This window comes from Mangifera indica, chromosome 6 (genome assembly GCF_011075055.1).
Source record: "Mangifera indica cultivar Alphonso chromosome 6, CATAS_Mindica_2.1, whole genome shotgun sequence".
NCBI classification, from domain to species: domain Eukaryota; kingdom Viridiplantae; phylum Streptophyta; class Magnoliopsida; order Sapindales; family Anacardiaceae; genus Mangifera; species Mangifera indica.
In genome coordinates this window covers 1,742,018-1,762,915 of record NC_058142.1, presented here as the reverse complement: position 1 = coordinate 1,762,915, position 20,898 = coordinate 1,742,018, and the positions used below count along the sequence as shown (strand labels likewise).

The 20,898-nt window shown below is 32.6% G+C and overlaps 4 protein-coding genes across 10 annotated transcripts; all 4 read right to left on the bottom strand.

Annotated features, from left to right (window-relative positions):
• Positions 1-2,716: 2,716 nt before the first annotated feature.
• On the bottom strand, positions 2,717-4,517 carry LOC123218168 (GDSL esterase/lipase At1g29670-like). Its single transcript, XM_044639422.1, has 5 exons — positions 4,231-4,517; positions 3,981-4,105; positions 3,644-3,889; positions 3,308-3,548; positions 2,717-3,232 (listed from the first exon to the last, which is right to left on the bottom strand). The coding sequence occupies exons 1-5, from the start codon at positions 4,478-4,480 to the stop codon at positions 3,012-3,014; spliced, it is 1,083 nt and encodes a 360-aa protein (XP_044495357.1). The 5' UTR covers positions 4,481-4,517; the 3' UTR covers positions 2,717-3,011.
• A 3,677-nt stretch (positions 4,518-8,194) lies between these two features.
• Positions 8,195-9,653, bottom strand: LOC123218864 (GDSL esterase/lipase At1g29660-like). The gene is made up of 5 exons (XM_044640519.1): positions 9,401-9,653; positions 9,223-9,290; positions 8,850-9,095; positions 8,506-8,743; positions 8,195-8,409 (listed from the first exon to the last, which is right to left on the bottom strand). Exons 1-5 carry the CDS (start codon positions 9,651-9,653, stop codon positions 8,195-8,197), a joined length of 1,020 nt encoding a protein of 339 aa, XP_044496454.1.
• A 1,311-nt stretch (positions 9,654-10,964) lies between these two features.
• Positions 10,965-12,579, bottom strand: LOC123218167 (GDSL esterase/lipase At5g45670-like). Its single transcript, XM_044639421.1, has 4 exons — positions 12,165-12,579; positions 11,835-12,080; positions 11,494-11,749; positions 10,965-11,404 (listed from the first exon to the last, which is right to left on the bottom strand). Exons 1-4 carry the CDS (start codon positions 12,531-12,533, stop codon positions 11,181-11,183), a joined length of 1,095 nt encoding a protein of 364 aa, XP_044495356.1. The 5' UTR covers positions 12,534-12,579; the 3' UTR covers positions 10,965-11,180.
• Positions 12,580-14,985: 2,406 nt separating this feature from the next.
• LOC123218170 (pentatricopeptide repeat-containing protein At4g18975, chloroplastic) lies at positions 14,986-20,081 on the bottom strand. 7 transcript variants are annotated; one of them, XM_044639426.1, is made up of 10 exons: positions 19,701-20,011; positions 19,476-19,551; positions 18,513-18,716; positions 18,315-18,416; positions 18,149-18,225; positions 17,844-17,940; positions 17,446-17,589; positions 15,967-16,017; positions 15,538-15,750; positions 14,986-15,387 (listed from the first exon to the last, which is right to left on the bottom strand). In XM_044639426.1, the coding sequence occupies exons 3-10, from the start codon at positions 18,573-18,575 to the stop codon at positions 15,181-15,183; spliced, it is 954 nt and encodes a 317-aa protein (XP_044495361.1). In that variant the 5' UTR covers positions 18,576-18,716; positions 19,476-19,551; positions 19,701-20,011; the 3' UTR covers positions 14,986-15,180. The 7 variants fall into 7 exon arrangements, with proteins under 7 accessions (XP_044495361.1, XP_044495358.1, XP_044495364.1 ...); XM_044639423.1 differs by having other exon boundaries at positions 19,499-19,551; XM_044639429.1 differs by lacking the exons at positions 19,476-19,551; positions 19,701-20,011 and adding an exon at positions 20,027-20,081.
• Between the last annotated feature and the right edge of the window lie 817 nt (positions 20,082-20,898).

Genomic DNA, 20,898 nt, shown 5'->3' with positions numbered 1-20,898 from the left:
CAGAATATTAATGAATGCCCACCCTACTTTCATGACAGACACCATTTGAAGCAAAGTGGGAAAGGAATTGAAATTATAAACAAGATAGCTTAATTGAAAGAAAGAGCTTATTGTCTTCTATACGTGTGACTAATGGATATATATAAGAGGGAATCCGCGTCCCATCCCGACCGAAAAAATTTCTTTCCCAAAATTGAAATCACCGTCAAAACATTGACGAATGCCCACCCTACTTTCCTGTCACACACCATTTGGAACAAAGTGGGCAAGGAATTAAAGTTATGAACAAGATAATTTAGTTGAAAGAAAGCCATTATTCTTTTATACATGTGACCAAAGAATATATATAACGATGAATCTTCATCTCTATTAGAAAAAAAAATAAAATATTTATAAAATATTAAAGTTTATTTATAATAGTTTACTCTCAGATTTTGTTAGAGACACTGTAGTGGATTCGATTTTAACATAAACCAATTAATTTTGTATAATATGAGTTTCGATCTCTATATTTATATTTAGTAGACGTAAAATTTTCTCATACAAAAGAAACTTTAATATCATTATGTTAGACCAATAAATTGGCCAACCTAGTATTAGTATAGAAGTTGGGAGAAGGACCATTAAGGAAAAAAAAAAGGTTAATTACCTGTATATATGTGAGGGTGAACAAAGTTTTTGGTCCCGTATTGAAAATTGTATTAAAGGGTAGGTATTAATAAAATCACATATCAATGATGGAAGAAGCAAATTGCAGAACAATTAATAGAAAGAAAGAGAAACCAACTTCTGTAATTTTCTTACTAACAGATGAAAATGAGTTACATTTGTTTATATACAAAATCAATAAAGTTGAAGAGAAGAAGAGGAACAACTATAAACCACTAAACCCCAACTTTAATCCATCAGAGAAACAAATTAAAATGAATTTGTTTCTTTATAAATGACACGGCGATTAACGTATTCAATTTATTAAGCAATATAACAGCTAGAACTATAATTCTGTTCTTCAATTGAAGGTTTTAAACTTCAACTCTAGACTTCGACGCAATGTCAGCGGCTTTGCAACTTGATTACAAATAGCCTTACAAGTTGTACAAAACTTTTATCTTCCCCAACTAGGGGTGGATACCAATCGAACCGAGCTCAAGCTTGGGCCAACTTGTGTTTGGGTCGGTTGAAAGGAATCAAGCTCAAATTCGGCTACAGTATCAAACTGAGTCGAGTTTGAGCTTGTTCAGTACTGTGATTAAATAAAAATCAATAAAAAAATGTCATTTTGATGCATATTTATCAAAACAATTTTTATATATTTTATTTGAATCAAACTTTTTCAATCTCATGGCCTGACAAGCTAAACACCCCTTAAACTGGAGCTCAACAATATAAAAATCTTATGCTTGAGCTTGAACTTACCTGAGTCTAACTCAAGTTTAACTATAATATCAAACCAAATTGAGTTTGAACATGACTCGGTACTATAACTAAACAAAAATAATGTTATTTTGATACATATTAGTCAAAACAATATTTGTATATTCAATTCAAATCATTGTTTTCCAATCTCACAAGTTTAACGAGGTGAACATCCTTTAAACTCAAACTTCATGATATAAAACTCTTAGACTAAAATTTGAACTTATATACCTGAGTTAAGCTCATTTGAATTGAATTGACAAACAAACTCGAATAAGATAGGCTGGAATCCAGCCTTACAAGTATATAGGCATCTCCAAGAACAATTTTATATTTGAATGAATAGAGTCCACGTATTCAGGGCATGTTGTAAGAATAGTGTCCACGTGTGTGTGTGTGTGTATACCCTTGGTACTAGGATAGTAATATAAATGCAAGAATGCATTGATTCCCCAAGATAAATTAGATTTTTTAATCTATATAAGACTTTTCGATTATTATTTCAATTAGCAATAATATAAACTTCTAAAGATAATTGCTTTAATCAATGAACAATTTGCATGGTTAAAAAAAAAAAAAAAGAACCCTTTTTTGGCCTGAGTGGCATGGTTCCACATTTCAACTTTAATTTGAAAACACTAAATTAAATCTTGCAAAAATTAAACATTGGTTATTAGAATTGACTGGGATTGCTAGGTTCTACCGATTGTGACTCTATATAAAGAAATTCGTAAGTTCAATTATTGAAACTATAAAAAATCTATTGATCTTTATACCTCTTATAAGTGTGTTTTGAGTTTAAGGTTTAAGAAAAGATTTTTTTTACGAGAATAGAGATAAAGATTAAAACATTCGACCTCGACCCATTTGTCATCTCTAGCTCTACCCTAGCATCCCATTATTATCTCATAATTAAACCCTAATTCTTTTTCTGATTGATTTGCTAGGTTTTTTCTTTTTTTAAAGCATTGCCCACAAGTAAAAACCTTTTTATAAATATACAAGAGGGAAATTGTATTCTTGAAAACAAAAAATTCAAAAATAAATATTTATTACTACTTATCTTCATATAGGACATCGCCTGGGGACAATGATACTTTCAAATTTTACGCAGAGCATTAAATACATGGAGTTCATTTGGCTCATGTTATGTACTTTAGTGAGAGATAGTGTAATTGGACGATAAAGAGAAGATAGATCACTTTTCATATTATAATTCTTATGTTTCTTTATTTTAACTATTTGACAATCAAAATAGAGTTAATAAGAAACGAAGATTTAATTCGAGGAAAGCCTCAGCTTCCAAATCAAACGATGAAAACTACTTGATTTTTATTTATCATTGCTAGACAATTTATAGGAATAGTTTGAACTATTTTTCCTATAAATCGACATGTACATATACAAAAACAACCACACAGCAACAGTCATATTGACTTATTCAACTGAAAACAAACTCTACCTAAGACTTATTTTAACACAGGTGCAGTGCAGGGACGTCTGTCTAAGACTTACTTAAACACGGGTACAGTACAGAGACTTATTTAAACACAGGTGTCCCTTTTATTGTGTACGTACATGACAGTTCACAATCCTCATAACTTAAGCAAATGACTTATGTCGAAAGGATGAACATCAGATGGGTGAACAGCTTCATAAGATCGCTGTGCAAGGATTCGATTCATTGCTTGGGTGGGATGGAATCCGTCCCAGTACACGTACTCTTTCCTGTTCTCGCATGATGGAGTGCAGAAAGGATAACACGCCATGGTAGCATTCAACACTGTGCAGCAGCTTTTGTTTAACACTTTAAAACCTGCACAATATTCAATTGAATGTCACCATTTTTATACAAAACAATGAGTTCAAGTGAGATGGATTATTATTCTACCAGAAGAAAGAAGAACATCCGACGACATCATCTGGTAAACGTTAACATAAATGAACTTCGCATCGGTTAATTCAGTATTGAGTTGATCAACAAGTGACTTCAGCTTCTTGTTGAAAAGCTTGGCCCCATTGTTCATATTCTTAGTGGTGTTTACTGGGAAAGCATTAGTTGTATAAGGCGTGGAACCTAAGGGTCCCAGTCCAAAAAGGACAATCTTCCTTGCTCCAAGATGGTGTAAAATCTAATAAATTAAAGCAAAGGCAGGGAATTAGGCATGATGAAGTACAAAATGTTGAGAGAAAATCATAAACATTGTGTTACTTTCTGATTGATTACCCTTAGTTGCTTAGAATACTGGTGAATAAGACTTTCTGTAAATTTCTCCAGGTCATACAGGAGCATATTAAATGAAGAAACGATCGAGAAATAGTTGTTAACGTAATCGTTAGTGCCCATTCCAACACTGTAAAGGCACTTTTTTAGATATTGAGTAGCTGAATCGACAGTTCCTAGTTTTGCAACGAGATTTTTTATTGTTTCTTTATGGTTTTGTAGCTGTTGATTCAAACTGAAAAGCTCACCCTAGAAAGAGAATAATCAAGAGGATTATGATAAGATAATAATACCCAATTGTAAACAAAGAACAATGTGAAGATATCTCAATTTATATTACCAGGATTCGACCAGTTTCTTCCAGAATTCCTGATCCGCTAGATGCATAATTCAAACCGTTGTGTATGTCAGAGGTCGAAGCCGTTGCAAAGGATGGGATATAATTATTAAAACCCAGAATTTTGGCTGCATTCAGAAGACCTTCCATCAATAATCAAGCATGGAAATGACTGAATATTGAAAAGAAAGAAGGGAAGCATAAATCAATGACAAAAATATACAGTAAGTTTAAGTTGAGTTGAAGACAAAACTGATTATGTCGACTCGGGTTTCACCATTACAAAACCTTCCTGCTGGTCCCAGGGCAAAGTCGATCCCATAAGGTGAGTAATTCGCCTTTGCTGTTGTTGCAAGATAATTGTTATTGCCACTGTCACTCAAGGAATCCCCAAAAATGAAAAAACAAGGGACTTTTGAAAGCCCTAGAACACATTGTTGCAAGTTTGAAATCACCATCAGAATATTAATGAGTCCCCACCCTACTTTCATGGCACACCCCATTTGAAGCAAAGTAAGCAAGGAATTGAAGTTATAAACAAGATAACTTAGTTGAAATAACGGGTTTATTGTCTTCTATCCTGTGTGACCTATGGATATATATAAAGGGGAATTTCATTCCCTGCCGACGACAGGAATTACTAAAATCACATCATTCAAGGGTAGGTAATATGTGATTTTAGTAATACCTATGGCTTACCCTTGAATATAGGGGCATTTTTCACCCAAATTTTAATGTAAAAATAACTACATATTCATAGAGTTTTAAAATTTAAAATACTTATATATAAACCAACTGTTATAAAAAAATTTTGTTAAAACTAATGATAAAATTGTTATTTTATTAATAATATTAAAAAATATTTAATTTTATCTCATTTCCTTCTAAATTATGAAAACTCGCATTTTACCTCTTAGCTTCAACTTTAAAAAGTAATTTTTTTTTCCTAAATCTCTAGAGTTTTCTCTCATCTCTAATGATAGCATTGACCACTAGCTCCTTTATTTTCCTCCCTTCTTCAACTGCCATCGTTGACAATGTCCGATAACAAGCGAAGAAGCCCAAGCGACGACAAATCTAAGACAAAGAAGTCGCGACCATATTGTCCAGATCTATTGTGTTTTCTATTGAATCGACACATGACAAAACTTTTGTCATGCAATTCATCTTCCTCTGAAGCCAAATCAACAAAAAACGCAATAGATTCTTGTTGTCCATCATCGATTCAAATTTGCCTCTTCTTCTTCAATCGTCGCATTTCGTCATTGGCATGTGTTTGGGCACCTATTATCAGACGTTGTCAACCGTGGTAGAACTAGAAGAGAGGAAAATGGAGGAGCTATGATCGTTATCGTCACCATCGTTGGAGGAGCTATGGTAGATTTAAAAACCTTAGGGCTTAGGGTTTATAAAAGAAAATAAATTTTTTTAAACTTAATTCTAGAAGAATTTGTTTATTTTTCAAATCAAAAGAGAAAATAACATAAATTTTTAGGGTTTTAGGGTTTAATAATAAAATGATAATTTTACCTTTATCTTAAATAAAAAAATTTAATAAAAATTAGTTTATAAATTAAACTTTAAATTTTTTAAAACTCATAAATAAATATTTATATTTATATTAAAGTTTTAGTGAAATATTCACCTGAACTTCATGGGGCCCAAAAACTTTGTTGATATGATCCTCACATTTACAGCCAATTAAGTTTATTTCTCATTAATGCCCTTGATGGAAGAAACAAATTGCAGAAAAATTAGCAGGAAGGAAGAGAAAACAACTTTTGTAATTTTCTTACTAACTGACAAAAACGAGTAACATGTGTTTATATACAAAATCACTAAAGTTAAGAGAAGAAGTTGAACAACTGTAAACCACAAAACTATATATATATATATATATATATATATATATATATATATATATATATATATATATATATCACCTACCTTAAAACTTGAATAAAAATATCATAATTGTATTTTATTTCTTCAAAATATTTTCATTAATATAACTCATACAAAAAAAAAAAGTATTTTCTCTCTTTTCTTTAGTTTTCTAATGAGGAAAGAATCTCTATAACATAAAAAATAAATTTTTAATAAAAAAGATATGTGATTAAATAATAAAACTCATGAGAAAGTTATTCTAAAGGATTCAATTTGAACATAAAGGAGAAAGAGACGAAAATTGATAAATTTATTTAGAAAATTAACATTTGCTACAAAAATTTCACAATAAAATCATTCACATTCAGGTCAGTCTTGATTCAAGCCCATATGTTATTATTTTCTTTATGAAACAATTGAAAATCAAATAATGTATGATAGACTCATGCTTATGACTTCATGTGAAATTTAATTTTATTGTGATTTTATATTATTAGATTATTTAATGTTGTTATTTTTATTGTTTAAAATTGTTATAATGTTGTTTAATATTGTATTGATGGGTATAAAATATGAAAATTCAACCCTAAAAAAATGTTCAGATGAAGAATAAATTGGTGATGTCAACCCCTTAACGTTAATGTCAACCCTTATGCCAACGTCAACCCCCTGAATATATTTTTTTTGTTTTTAATTCTTCGCTCATTCATACTTTTTAGAGAAGCCTTGTCGCTATTAGATGTCAAAATTTAACGCTGACATTCTCTTTCAAACTCAAGAAAACCTGTCAAGAAACCAACAAATAACCAAATCAAATCACATGACTAAACGTTCACAAGTAAGAGAAATATGATGATGATGCTTTGGATTCTTCCGTACTTGCACCCTCGGACCCCTATTGTATTTTTTTTCCTGTTTTCTTCAATGCAATGGGGTCGGGGGGTGCAAATAAGGAAGAATCCAAAGCATCATCACCATATTTCTCTTACTTGTGGACGTTTAGTCATGTGATTTGATTTGGTTATTTGTTGGTTTCTTGACAGGTTTTCTTGAGTTTGAAAGAGAGTGTCAGCGTTAAATTCTAACATCTAACAACGACAAGGTTTTTTTGAAAAGTATGAATGAGCGAAGAATTAAAAACAAAAAAAATATATTCAGGGGGTTGGCTTGGCTTGGCATCAAGGGTTGGCGTTAACGCCAAGAGATTGGCATCGTCAACCTATTTTTTGTCTGAAAATTTTTCAAAGTTGAATTTTCATATTTTATAACCATCAATACAATATTAAACAATATTATAACAACTTTAAACAATAAAAAAAATATTAAATAACAACATTAAATAATCTGTCAACATAAAATCGCAACAAAATTAAATTTTACATGAAGTTATAAGCATGAGTCTACCATACATTATTTGATTTTCAATTGTTCACAAAGAAAATACATAATATACGGGCTTGAATCAAGACTAACCTGAATATGGATAATTTTGTTATGAAATCTTTGCAACAAATATTAATTCTCTAAATAAATTTAGCAATTTTCGTCTCTCTTTCCCTTGTGTCCAAGTTGAATCCTTTATAATGATTTTTTCACGGATTTTATTATTCAATCAAGTGTTTTCTCTTTTGAAGAATTTTTTTTTCATACTACAAAAATTTCTTCCTCACTAGAAGGTTAAGGAAAAAGAGAGAGATAGTATTCTCTCTTTCTGCATCTATGAATTAAATCAATAGAGGTATTTTAGAAAAATAGATTACTATTATGATATGTTTGTTTAGGCTTTGAGATAAGTGACATATATATATACATGGATTAAAATAAGAATAAAAATTTTAATTTTCCTAAATAATTAGCTTTTGCGAGAATAACAAAATGAATAATGTCTAAATGTTATAAGTTTTTTTTTATAATTTTATCAATTAATTCTTTATATTTCTATTAAAACTAGAAAAAATTATAATTTTAATGTTTAAAAAAATAGTGTTAAGTTAAAATATTTTAACTACAAAAAAAAATTCTATCATCTATCATATTATTGATGAATATAGAAAAAAAAAAATCTCTTTTAAAACCTTTTTTGTTATTATCACATGGAAACAATTTTTTTTTTCTTTGTAAGTTGAAACAGAATGATTTTCTTTAATTTGCCTAATTGGTCTTATATGATTCTCATTCTTTTTTAACTATTATTTATTGCTGTGATCTATGCATTACATTTTGTGAAATAAGCTCCCCTAGAAAAATGGCCTCGCAGGCAATGCTTAGATGATTTACTACGCAATTCGAGAATTTTTCTCCTGATACAGCACCCACCCCCATCTCTTCTATCAATTTTGAACTAAATTACTTATATCAAATGGATAAACATCAAGTGAATCAAGAGCAATGAACGATCGTTTTTCAGCAATTTGATTATCAGCCGCAGTAGGATGAAATCCGTCCCAGAATCGATACTCTCTCCTATTTTCGCATGGAGTTTTGTTAGGATCACATACACTAGAAATTTTCGCCGGGCAGCAAGTTTCGTTCAAAAACTTTAACCCTGCAATTAATGCATATTATTTTCATTTCATGTCACCAATAATGACAAAATCTATACATTTGAAGTGTAGGTTATTTTATGAGGCGATGGATGTACCATTGGCTGATGATGAAATTCCATAAACGATCAGTAACATAAGTTTTGCGTCTGTCAGATTATCGTTGAGCTGATCAACAAGTGACTTCAGGTTGTCGTTGAAAAGTTGGACTGCACTGTTCAAGCTGTCTACGCATGGAGCACCATTTCTGGGATACTTAGCAATTGCATATGGAGTGCCACCTGCTGGTGCCAGTCCAAATATCGCAATCTTCCTCGCTCTATGGGCATATAAACTCTAAAATATATAACTATTGAGAGAGACAGTATGATTAGAATTATAATGACAAAATAAAAGAAGAAAAGGAAAAAGGTTTCTAGTTTTGATAAATCTATGTGGGTACCCTTAATTGCTGAGAATACTGATTCAAAAGAACTTGGGCATATTGCTGGGGCGTAAATTGTTGGCTGGTATTGTTGAAGTGGGGCAAGAAGTAGTTGTTTATGTAATCGTTGACACCAATTCCGACTGAATATAGGCACTTATTCAGGTGCTGCGTAGCTGAATTGTTACTACTTAGATCAGAGGCAATGCGATTGAAAATCACTTGGTGATTTTCTAGCTGCTTATTCACACTAACATGAATTCCCTGCAAAATCATATAATGTAATATTGTCTGGATATCCAATTAAATACTCAAAACTGTGTTCATTAATTTGTTTACCAAGTGATCCCCGGTTTCATCGCGAATTCCTGATGAAGCATGCATAATTTACGCCATTGAATATATCAGAGTTCCCGGATGCAAAGGCTGGAATGAAATTATCAAATCCTAGAAGTTCAGCTGCACATTGTATAAGATTTCACTTAATTAGCAGGATTTCGGAGCCCGGCAAATATTGTTAAAATATTCACAATTTAAACAAAAATTGATCGATGCAAACTTGGATTTACATATCAAATCGACAACGGTTGCACCATTGGTGAACCTTCCTGTTGGTCCATCGGGAAAATCAATTTCATAAGGAGAGTAATTAGATTTAGCCAATGTCGGAAGGGGGTTGTTGCTGCCATTATCAGCCGATGAGTCTCCAAAAATGAAATAACAAGGCACCAATGGAGCTCCTACAACGAAAAGTTGCAGCCTTGATATCACCACTGTAACCAAGACTACTGCCCACCATGGTTTCTTCTCAAATAACGCCATTGAAGATATGCTGACAGAGAAAGGACTTGTGTACACTCCTTTATATACACAATTTGAAGAGCCATGCATAAAATTAAAATAATAAGCAATTATAAACTGACTGTTTCATAATATTAGGGTTTTCAGAAAACATATGTTCGTCTATACAAGACTCTGAATTGGTCATTTTGCTCAAACAAAATCACGAGGGCTTGGTATATTTCTGATTGAATTAATGTAAGGGCCATAAAAGACTTACATTTCACCGTTGAGATCAAATGATCATGCTTTCTCTTCGTCTGTGATTTTTTATACGTAAGAAGGTTGGCAGAATTGTAACTAATTTCCCCTTCAAATTGTCTTTTAGCCGTACATAAAAAACTGAGTAAACTTCGATAAAATGTTCATCTATCTAACTCAAGTTAGAAGAAGAAAATTTTTACACTTGTCTCAATTGTTTTGTTGAAGATTAATACAAAAGTTGGTAGAATTTGGAAATATATATATGTGATAAATTGTCCCTAAGGTCATTTTATTTTTAATTTTTATTTTTACAGCATTTAATACTCTTGGATAGTAAGGGGCAGGTATGATTGATAGGCATCGCAGGTGAAGGCATTAAAGTCAAATACCCTTTTTATGGTTCAGACAATGCAACAAAAAGACGTTGACGGTAAGAAATTGACAGTCGTCATCGGTAGCTAATTATATCATTTTAAATTAAATATAAAATAATATTAAATTATATAAAAATATATTAAATTTTAAATTAAAAATTATGTGTATATAATATTAAAAGTGAGTACAAATTGGGCCAAGTTTTTTTTTTGGAGTTTTGTTTAAGTTTGTCAACCAATATTATGGGTGGTTTAAATTCTATTTGAATAAAAATAATTTGATTCAAGTTTAACATTAATTCAAATTTAGTTTAAATTTATGATTTAAATATGTAGTTCAAATTTATGTTTTGAATTTGTAACTCATTAATAAAATGATATTATTTAATAATTATTCAATATAATTCGAATCAAGTAACGAGTCAAATTCAAATTAAATTCTCAAAAACCAAACCGAATTAAACTCTTTTTAGTTTGAATTTGACTCAGTTTCAAAATAAATCGAACATTTTAATTCAAACTTGATTCAAATTCAAACTAAACTAATTCAAACCAAATCAAGCTAGCTTTCAAACCTCAATAAGCTCTGTTCGAATCCAGCACTAAGATAGCATATTGGAACTTATAAATTAATGGTTCCATTCTCAATATGTCGTATTTTCGAATTTTCAAAGTAGCTACTAAAATGGAAGATATGGTGAAAAAAGCCAAAATCTATTGCAATTCTCATTTTTTATTATCTTAAAACAAACCCACATAAAATTGCAAAATAAACCAAACCCCGAACGGGATTTGGTCATCTGTGATTACACAGTTGATTGCACAATTCCTTATAGCCAACCATAATTATAACAACAACATAATACTGAAAAACAATACTGAGTGCATATAAATTCATCCTAATGTCCCACTTCAATCAGAATCTCCATCTTCAGAGCTGAGCTAAGCGGCGGATATCAATGGGATAAGCATCCGACGCAGACTGAGCACTGTATGATCTCCTTGCAATGATCTGATTTGTAGCTTCAGTCGGATGAAATGCATCCCAAAACACATATTCTTTCCTGTTTGGGCATGGAGTTTGAGCTGGTAAACATGTAATTTGACCATTGTTTCTCCCTACACCACAGCATCCCGTATTTGTAACCCTGAAACCTGCAACAAACACAAATTTATTTACATAGATATGTTAGTTTACTGTAATTCCACCATGAATGAAATGGAGCTTATTCAAAAATACTTACCATAGGCAGCAGGCCTACTTATTATATCCTGAAAGATTCCATACGCGTTGATGTAGATAAACTTGGCACCAGATCGGTTGTTGTTGAATTGATCAACCAAAGATCTGAGCTTGTTGTTGAAAATTTGGTTTGCGGCATTAATTCTGGCCACACAAGTTTTCCCATCTCGACTATTTTGAGCCAACTGATTGGGGCTGCAGCCTATTGCCCCAACTCCAACAAGCGCAAACTTCCTTGCCCCATTGTTGTATAAGATCTGCAACATTCAAACTTACATTAAAAAACAAAATCCGAAGAATAATGTACATATGAACACATGGAAATTAAATATATCTACTAACATTAAGCTGCGCAGTGTACTGTTGAATAAGAATGTCTGCATATTGTTCTGGTGTGTAGCGTTGAGCGGTGGAATAAAACAGAGGTTGAAAATAGTTATTGAGATAGTCATTGCTTCCCAACCCAATTAAGAAAATGCAGCGGCTTAGATAAGTGGTGGTTTTATTTTGACCTCCGAGCAAGTTCACTATCTGCTGGACTGTGTTTCTGTAATTTCTCACTTGTCCACTGAAACTAATGCGACCTCCCTGGAAGAAAAATAATATTCAAATGTAACTATTACACGAATGTTATTACCATAGACAAAAATGGAGAATATAATTTATTCTTACCAATTGTCGACCGGTTTCTTCTATTATACCGGCAGCTGCTGATGCATAGTTTACTCCTTTGAGTATGTCCTGGCCCCTTGCAGTTGAGTATGGAGGAATGTAAGAATCAAACCCCAGAAGTTGAGCTGCAACATCAACAGTAGTTTTTCCATTGCTAAATCTTCCGGACGGTCCACCAGGGAAGTCAATCCCGTAAGGCATATAATTAGCTTTTGCCAATGAATTCAGTTGATTATTGTTCCCATTATCCACCAATGAATCGCCAAAAATAAACAAACAAGGAACCTGTGGTGCTGCTTTAACCCCATTAATCAAACTCAAACTAAAAACCAATGCCACCACCCAAAATTTTCCCATTTCCCTTGCCATCAAAGCTAGAACCCGAAAAGGAATTATCAAAAGAGGAAGGATATGGTCATATAAATGCTGCATACATTGTTTATATAGAAGATAAATATATAAAAGATGTCAACTATAGAAAGTATGAACACAATTGCAAACTTTTACAGTTGAGAGGTTAGTTAGCCACTACATTTATTACACGCGGAGATAAAGTAAGAATTTAGAACAAATCAAGCTAGCTGCATTCAATCATCTGGTCTCTGAGTTTCTTGTAGATTGGATCCCATTACAGGCAAATTGAAATTTTCAATATCATAGCTATAGTTGTCGGTCCATAGCTTTTTTTACAGCTCTGACTTCATTAATGTGTCCATCTGAGAATCATACTGACATATATATCGACATGGGCAATTCTTTCTTGTCTATAAAAAAAATACATTTGCTCAAATAAACACACCTTCTGATCTTATTCAATTTTCGTTTACTTTATTTGATGAATCACAGTATATGTCAAATTCTATGCATCTTCTACTTGATTTTGCATTCCTTGCATTACTGTAAATCAAGAAGAAGCATTGTCGCTCGTCAAAGAGAAAGCTACCAAGAGAGACTTGATGAAAACGCGTAGCAAGGGCCGATTGACCTCCTGTTGTTGTACCGAAAATTTCATTGATTAGGCGGTGAATGTGGTATGACTTATGAATGTGCAGTGTAAAGAACTTTTCCCTGTCGAGCATTAAAGCATTAAATGAAAATTTTAATGTTTGGTTTCTAAGTCAAAAGTAAACGGAACATGGGTTTAACAAAATTATGTTTTTCTTTTTTAAATATATAAATAATATATCATTATATAATTTAATAAATTTAAATTAAAATATATAATATCTAATTATATGTCACCTATATATCTAAATTATATTTGAATTAAAATAAAATATTTTAAAAGATTTCATTATATATAAGGGAAATCCTACTTTTTTAATTCATAAATTCTTGATGTTTTATAGTTAATTTAGTTATAAAAATAGTTTATTTGCTTCAAATTTACACTCAAATGGATAAGTTGGTTGGGCAGAATTTAAGGTGCATTCTTACTATAAGAGCAGTAGGTGGAAGCGAGAGCCTAAGATCTGACTGCGGATTTGCCTCATATTCTTGGACTAGTGGTAATTAGGCCTGCCTGGATCTAATATGAGCCCGCTCAGTCTTGGAAGCCGGCTCGGTTTGGTTTAACCGAATCTAAATTTGTTTCTTATGAATTTGAATCAAATTCAAATAATGATATATGACTTGACTGAAAAACGAGCTTAATATGAATTAGATAAGGTTTGATTGGAAATAGTTCGTAAGCCAACCATTAACTCAATTTAGTTCGACCTGAGACATAACTCTGCTTAAGTTGACTTGAGAGAAATAAAACTATGTTAGGTTTTAAGTTTAACTAAATATATAAACTTACTTTTGACTTTCCTTTCTTATCAACATTATCTCTCTGACATTCACATTCTCACACATCATCCACACTATCTCTCATCTTCATCTTTGTCGTTTTCAGTATACATTGTCATTCCTCTGCATCTATTTCTTTTCTTTTTTTTTAAAATCACGGTTTTAAGACCGAAAACAAACAAGCAAACATAAATCTATCTTGATCTTTCTCCTTCAGATCATTTTTTTCATTATCTTTCCAATTGACGGTTGTTACGGCCAATAAAAATTTTTCTCAATTGGTTACAATTTTAATTACACATCTCTATCTTGCTATTGCCGGTTGGTGTATATTTTCAAGTTTTCATCTTTATAACTGAAACTCTAATGTTTTTATGTGTTAATTAATATGCTAGAGTTTCATATTTGTGTTTGTTTGACTACCATATAAGTTTGGTAGATGTTTTTAACTGGCGGGATGTTTGATTACATAAGAAAGATGATGGTGGGCTGTTAAGAGATACAGATATTATGTGAGATTAGTTAAAATTTGCAAAGTGCGTTAATGACGGTTGGCATTCTCTATTCTTTATACAAAATCTGAGAATTAAAAGCCTGTTTTATGTTTATTTATATATGATTCCATTTTCATTTTTGTAGATTTTAAGTTTACCCATTCTGAAAATTTTAGTCATGAATTTAGGTCTCAAATTTGAGCTACAAATTTGAGTTTCAAATTCGAGCCATAAATTCAAATCAAGTCACAAACCTCAAATTTTCTTTCCAAACTGAATTCGAACTTTCTTTTAAATTGGCTCAACAAACTCGAATTGAACTCAAACCACCTCTAAAAACTTTTGAGCCAACTTATGTTCAAACCCAGTTCAGTCCGACTCCACCCCTAGTAGTAATGTTAGTGGTGTAAGCTGCATCCTATGACAATAACATTAGCATAATTTACCTTTGGTCAATTAGGTGTTCACCCGGATTTTCCCTACCTCATCCTTTTTTCTGTCAAAAATAAATGTATTATCTATCTGAAAAATATATTGTAAAATAAATAAATAGATACTCTATATAAATTATCGTGGTCATTGGTGTAAGACATAATCTTAACTATAACTTTTTCTTTAGCTATCACATTGCTCCCAACAATTTCTTTATGTATTTCCTGTACTAAAGACGAAAAAGCAAAAACTAGTTGAGAAAAGGCTGCTATTCTTTACCACGCTTGCCTTGTAAAAGTTCAGTCGGTTGAACCATTATACTCCCATACATCTCTTCTCACTTTCACTCGTTCCCCTTTGAAGTGTATGTACTTCCATTTACACTGGTATTTTGCAAGAACCAGCTTCCGCTTCTCTTCTTCACCTAGTTTTTGGAAGGCACGGGCAACCCTCTGGACTGTATCTTCATCTGGTTTTACACCCAGCTCCTCCATGTCTGCAAATACCTGCATGTACCAAGAGTGTTTACTTCATACCATTGATGCGATTCTTGTGCAGCAAAGCAAAAGCACAAAAAGTTGTAATGGGAATTTAATAACAGGAGAATCAATGTCATTTAAAGAAGGGTAGGATGCAATTGCACCCATGTTATTTACATCTATAATCTTATCTTGCATGTCATGATGATCATATAAAGAGATCATCCTTGAAAACAACTGCTTTGAAATAGATCTGGTGTGCGTATGCAAAATCATGTTCCATAATGATTCAGCCTCATCTGCCCTCTTATCTTTGTCAAATGCTAATAAGAGTGTGTCATAAGTTCCCATTGTGGCTCCTTGACCTTTGCTTAACATCCATTTTGCTACCTGAGAATTTAGTAATTAATAAACTCATAGGACATCCATCCCAGCTACACAAAAGTTTATACATGTGTGATATAGAAATCAGCAACCACATGGTATGGAATATATTGTCATCATTTATTGCTACAAATATAATCACTATGAAAGCTATCTACATAACACAAATTATACATTATAATTTATAACCTTTAAAGGTACATTCATAATCAGCTACTTTGCCTGCATAATGCTCATGGGATGTTCCATTATAGTGCATGGTCCTTGGTTTACCTAAAACATGGCATTTTCAGCAAAAGATGAAATTAACATCACATACTTGTCAGTTCTCCTAAAGACAATGACTCCAATTATTTTTTTTATTAACCATAGTACTATATTCATTCCCATCAACACAGAACCAAACTGACTTAAACAAATGCTATATCAAGTGAATTTTAGGTTACTTGTAGGCTGATACGAACCTTAAGAGAACCACACCTTAAAAGCTAGCTATTGAGATGGGAGTGTCCAAGACCATATAAACCACACACTAGTTGCCCATACTTTCCAATGTGGGATCCAAGTCTCATACCTTACACTTGGGATCCTAACATACCACCACGCTCCGCAGCCCCGGCACCCACGCGGGCTGGCTATGCGCTATCTCCCTGCTAGCCCCGGGCGAACACTGCAATGCCGGCGTCACCACCCGCGCCGCACGATTGCAACTGGGAGATATGGTGATGGCTCTGATACCAAATGATACGAACCTTAGGAGAACCACACCTTAAAAGCTAGTTATTGAGATGCGAGAGCCCAAGGCCATATAAACCTCACACTAGTTGCTCATACTTTCCAATGTGGGATCCAAGTCTCATACCTTACACTTGGGATCCTAACATAGGCATATGGATAAACCTAGCTCTGTCAAGTTCTTATTTATTCATAATTTATTCATAATTTATTCAGATTACTAAAAATCATTCATGTTACTCAGATTTGAGAGTGCAACACAAGAAACCTTGAAAATAGGCACTGATTGACAACTAAAGTGGCAGCAAAACATAGCCTATAGGATGAACTTGATATGACTTAGACTAACATAGGAGCATGAAAGTCCCACCTCCCCTTCTGACCGTTTGTATAAGTAGGGTTGGATTCAAACCAAGCCCATTCAAGCTCGAGCTCGGTTCGAACAAGCCTGAGTTCGGTTCGAACGAGCCAGTCCTATGCAAACTCATTCGAACTCGAGCTACTCGCCAAAATTTATTAATTAAAAATTTTGATACAAAACAACGTCATTTCGACTAATATGTAATTAAACGACGTCATTTTAATAATGAAATAGTTAAAAACTTGAACTCGAAACAAGTTGAGCCGAATTCGAGCTGAGTTCGAGTCTAACTTTCACGAGCTCGATGAATGATCTATCTTACTTAGGTCTTTTTCGTTTGAGACACTAATTTTGAATAGACTGAAGAGATATCTTGTTATTAGTAATTTGAATCAAATGTGAGATTGATGCATATGTTGAAGAAGTTATGGAAAAATTATTCTCTTTTTCTTTCTTGGCTAAGCATACACTTATAGAGCTTCATAGGTCAATCGTCCTGGGCAGTTCTAATTTGGCTTGATATTGTGTCTAATATTGTAATACAAGAACAAAGATACATCACTACATAAGCAATGCTTTTTTTTGAGCAAGTGAAAGTGTCATACTTGAATTACACGCTGCCATTGACCCCTCTGTCTGAGCATATTTAAGGCCTTAGCAGCTGCAATCAAAGGAAACTCTGTCTCCCAAGCTGTCCATTTATCCAATGCTCCGTATACAGCCTCTTTCTCATTAGGAAGCTCAGAAACCTAACATTTCAAGGTTTACAACCTAACATGAAAATGCGATCAGAAGAAACTACTACTCAGTTGTTGTCCAGTGTCAACAACTAAACAAGAAAAAATTATCACAGGCAAAAACAGTTTCTCATTTAACCAGCAGTTGATTATATCATTAAAAGAAATATCATTGCTGAAAATTAGCAGTTTGTTGTCCATTAGTTCATATAATGTAACAGCAGAAACCAATATAAATAACACAAGAACAGCCACAAAGAACTTACAATTCGAACAAGAGTGAGGGCTTTTTTCCCAGACCCAGATGACTCTCTTTTCTTCCATAGATGGTGCTCTTTCTTCTTCACCTTCTTTATTTTTTTTCTGCTTTCGATGATTAAAAGTTTCTAAGTAGTCTAAAACAACACTTGTGGCAACTATTTACAAGGATACTATATCTCACATTCCATAGAGAATGCACAACAAACATCAAAACACAAAACTAATGTGCAAAATACAGGTATAGTTGACCAAACTGAACATCAAGAATAAGTCACAGTTTGTAAATTGTGAAGCAAGAGAAATCACCCACTTCTTAGATGCTTTGGAATTAGACTGTGACTGTCCATTTTGATAGAGATGGCACTTAACAGGGGAAATAATTTTTACCTGCATTTGAAAATAAATAAATGATCAACAGTGCCTACTTCAAAAAGAAAAGAGAAAAACTGAAAAGAAGTTTAAGTCTTGTTGCTTGCCTTCATTGTGAATGTAGTAAACCCAGTTGTGCTCTGCAACAGAGAAGTTCTGCCATTTGAAAACACAGACCCCATGAACGGACCTACTTGAGTCGTCTTTATCTGAATTCATTTGAGAGTCTAGTTTAAATCAACTGCATAATAAGCTGCATATGGTGATAATATGAGGAACAAGATAACAGAGACTGAAAAATAAACCTGATTCATTCCCCACGAGAGAAGTGGACAGCAATTTGAATTTATGCCACAAACAACCACCATCAACTTCTTTTCAAGTTGAAGGATTCTGAATCCAAGAGACAGAATGCAACAAAAGAGAAATGAAACAGCTACTCTCTAAATATACAATTCTGTAAGTCCTTCCTTTTTTCCAGGAAACTATGGGTAAACCAGAACTCCAAACTGCAAAGCAAAAATAAAAAATAAAAAATACATACAACAATAAGCATGCAAATCTTGGCAAGAAGCAAAGCCAACAGCAATGGAGAAGAGACACAAAAATGTCCATGGGTTCAACAAGGACAAGTAATGAACAAGATTCCATGCCGCATTTGAAAATTGGTCACTATATTTGAACTCATATTTCAAGTGAATGTGGACATAAAAGACGCGAAAACAATAAAAGAAAGCTAACAGTTAACATAACAAAAATTGGTTATTTGCAGTATTGAAGAGGAATTTTTATTTCTTACTAGCCACATATAATTAAAGAATTAAGAGATGAGTGGGTGAGAAATTAATTGATTTAGAACAAAGCTTAACTTAAAAGAACTTCTACAGCAAATGTGCAGATGGTAATTTTTTATAGTCTGCTCATCCATAACCACGAATTGTGTGGCCAAATTCCCATATTGTATTAAACCAGTTTTAAACAAGCACTAAATACAAAATGCAATTCCATTCCATAGCTGTCCAGAGCAATTTGAAAAGAGGAAAACTGTGAAATTAATCACAAAATCAACTACTTAGAAATGATAGTTTCTTGTAAATCCAATAGTCAAAAAGCTAGGAACTCCACGCTTCAACAGTGAGACAAAAACATAAATCACTTAATTGTTTATCGAACATCAGATATTAACATGCTACAGATAACGCGAAAGGGGTTTAACAGTTAGTCTTAAAAGAACACAAAAAATCAAGCGATTAACATGGATGACTAACATGAGTAGCTGCCAAAATTGTACCTCTTCTAGGAAAGAAAGCGTTTCTAGGGTTTTTCCCCAGTGAAACGTAAACCCTAGAATTCAAGTTAAGATAAGTCAGAAGAAAAATTGTAAAACAGAAGTAAAATTCTAGAATTGGACGATAGCTGCCCCTTTAGGCAACCTACTGCCAGTATAGACAAAGGTAAATTCTAATTCCAAGGCAAAATATCCGCAAACCAACCTAGAACTTTCTTCAAACAGCTTGCGTGCATAACCCAATTCACCAAAATCAACCTCCTACCCTATAACATTATTCACGACAAACACAACAGAACTCCATTCCAGTTTAGAAAATTCATTGATTCCAATTAAGCCTCGGCCATTATTCTCAACAACAAGCTAACAGGAATCCCAAGACTACCCGTTCAATAAAAAATTGACATATTCATAATATAACTTACAAAACCAAAACGCCTTGACATTTCCCAATTAACCCAGAAAACATGTAAAAAATATGTCTACACCATGAATAAACACAATGTTCTCCCCGTGTTACTTCATGTTTACCTTGGTACATACAGTGACTCAATGCTAAATGGGTCATCCATCTACGGATAGCCTTTTTTTCAGGTTAAACCATGGTTTTGGGCTGGGTCATCTTGGGCCATGCAATAAATAAGGAAAGAACAATATTATACGTATTCAGTTTTAAGTATCTAATTTAGTATTCAATCACATAATCATACATTAAAATGAGTAATTCTATACGTACCCACTTTAAATATACAAATATATATACACTTATACATATTATCATATAATTGAGTGTTGTTTTATCTTTAATTCGAAATCATTTACTCATATAATAACATATATAAGTGTGTACATATTTGTGTATCCAAAATAGATACACATAATTTTATTGCATCAAAATATCCAATTGAAAACTTAAAATATGGTGCACATAATTTTATTAATAACGATCAATACTAACAAGACAAAACAAATCAAACATATAAGAATAAAATATAATCATATGATTAAATAATATTTTTATTTTTAATATAAATTATTCAATTATATAATAATATATTATTATTTATTCTAAAATTTATCCGCATTATCTGTAGACCTAGTTGTATTAGTTGGGTTATAATTTTAATCACATGTCTTTGTTATGCTTAGTAGTTAACAATCATTTACAAGCAAACAATTATCTTCCAATCCACACCATCCAAAAGTCTTTGTATGCTTCAAGGAAAGAATAACATTACCCCTAGGGAAGGTTTTCCCTGCCCATTAATTCAAAATTCCCATTTTGTCTTCAGCATAATACCTAATATATTCTAATTGCTTGCCTATTTTTATAGAGTTTGAAATTTGATTGATTCAAATTAAGAAATTCCAAAACCCAAATTTGACTAACACTAAATTTGTGA

Excerpts from the sequence above, each read along its gene's own strand:
- LOC123218170 (XM_044639429.1), bottom strand. The coding sequence starts at position 18,575 with ATGGTGGTTGTTTGTGGCATAAATTCAAATTGCTGTCCACTTCTCTCG. Across the intron at positions 18,417-18,512 it reads TCTCGTGGGGAATGAATCAG|ATAAAGACGACTCAAGTAGG; the intron begins GTTTATTTTTCA and ends AAATGAATTCAG. Across the intron at positions 17,941-18,148 it reads AATTCCAAAGCATCTAAGAA|AAAAAAAATAAAGAAGGTGA; the intron begins GTGGGTGATTTC and ends CATCGAAAGCAG.
- LOC123218167 (XM_044639421.1), bottom strand. The coding sequence starts at position 12,533 with ATGGCAAGGGAAATGGGAAAATTTTGGGTGGTGGCATTGGTTTTTAGT. Across the intron at positions 11,750-11,834 it reads AGTACACTGCGCAGCTTAAT|ATCTTATACAACAATGGGGC; the intron begins GTTAGTAGATAT and ends TGAATGTTGCAG. Across the intron at positions 11,405-11,493 it reads AAGTAGGCCTGCTGCCTATG|GTTTCAGGGTTACAAATACG; the intron begins GTAAGTATTTTT and ends TGTTTGTTGCAG.
- LOC123218168 (XM_044639422.1), bottom strand. The coding sequence starts at position 4,480 with ATGGGGTGTGCCATGAAAGTAGGGTGGGGACTCATTAATATTCTGATG. Across the intron at positions 4,106-4,230 it reads AACCCGAGTCGACATAATCA|CCAAAATTCTGGGTTTTAAT; the intron begins GTTTTGTCTTCA and ends TTCTGAATGCAG. Across the intron at positions 3,233-3,307 it reads GGATGTTCTTCTTTCTTCTG|GTTTTAAAGTGTTAAACAAA; the intron begins GTAGAATAATAA and ends AATATTGTGCAG.
- LOC123218864 (XM_044640519.1), bottom strand. The coding sequence starts at position 9,653 with ATGGCGTTATTTGAGAAGAAACCATGGTGGGCAGTAGTCTTGGTTACA. Across the intron at positions 9,096-9,222 it reads ACTCTGATATATTCAATGGC|GGAATTCATGTTAGTGTGAA; the intron begins GTAAATTATGCA and ends ATGATTTTGCAG. Across the intron at positions 8,410-8,505 it reads AATTTCATCATCAGCCAATG|GGTTAAAGTTTTTGAACGAA; the intron begins GTACATCCATCG and ends CATTAATTGCAG.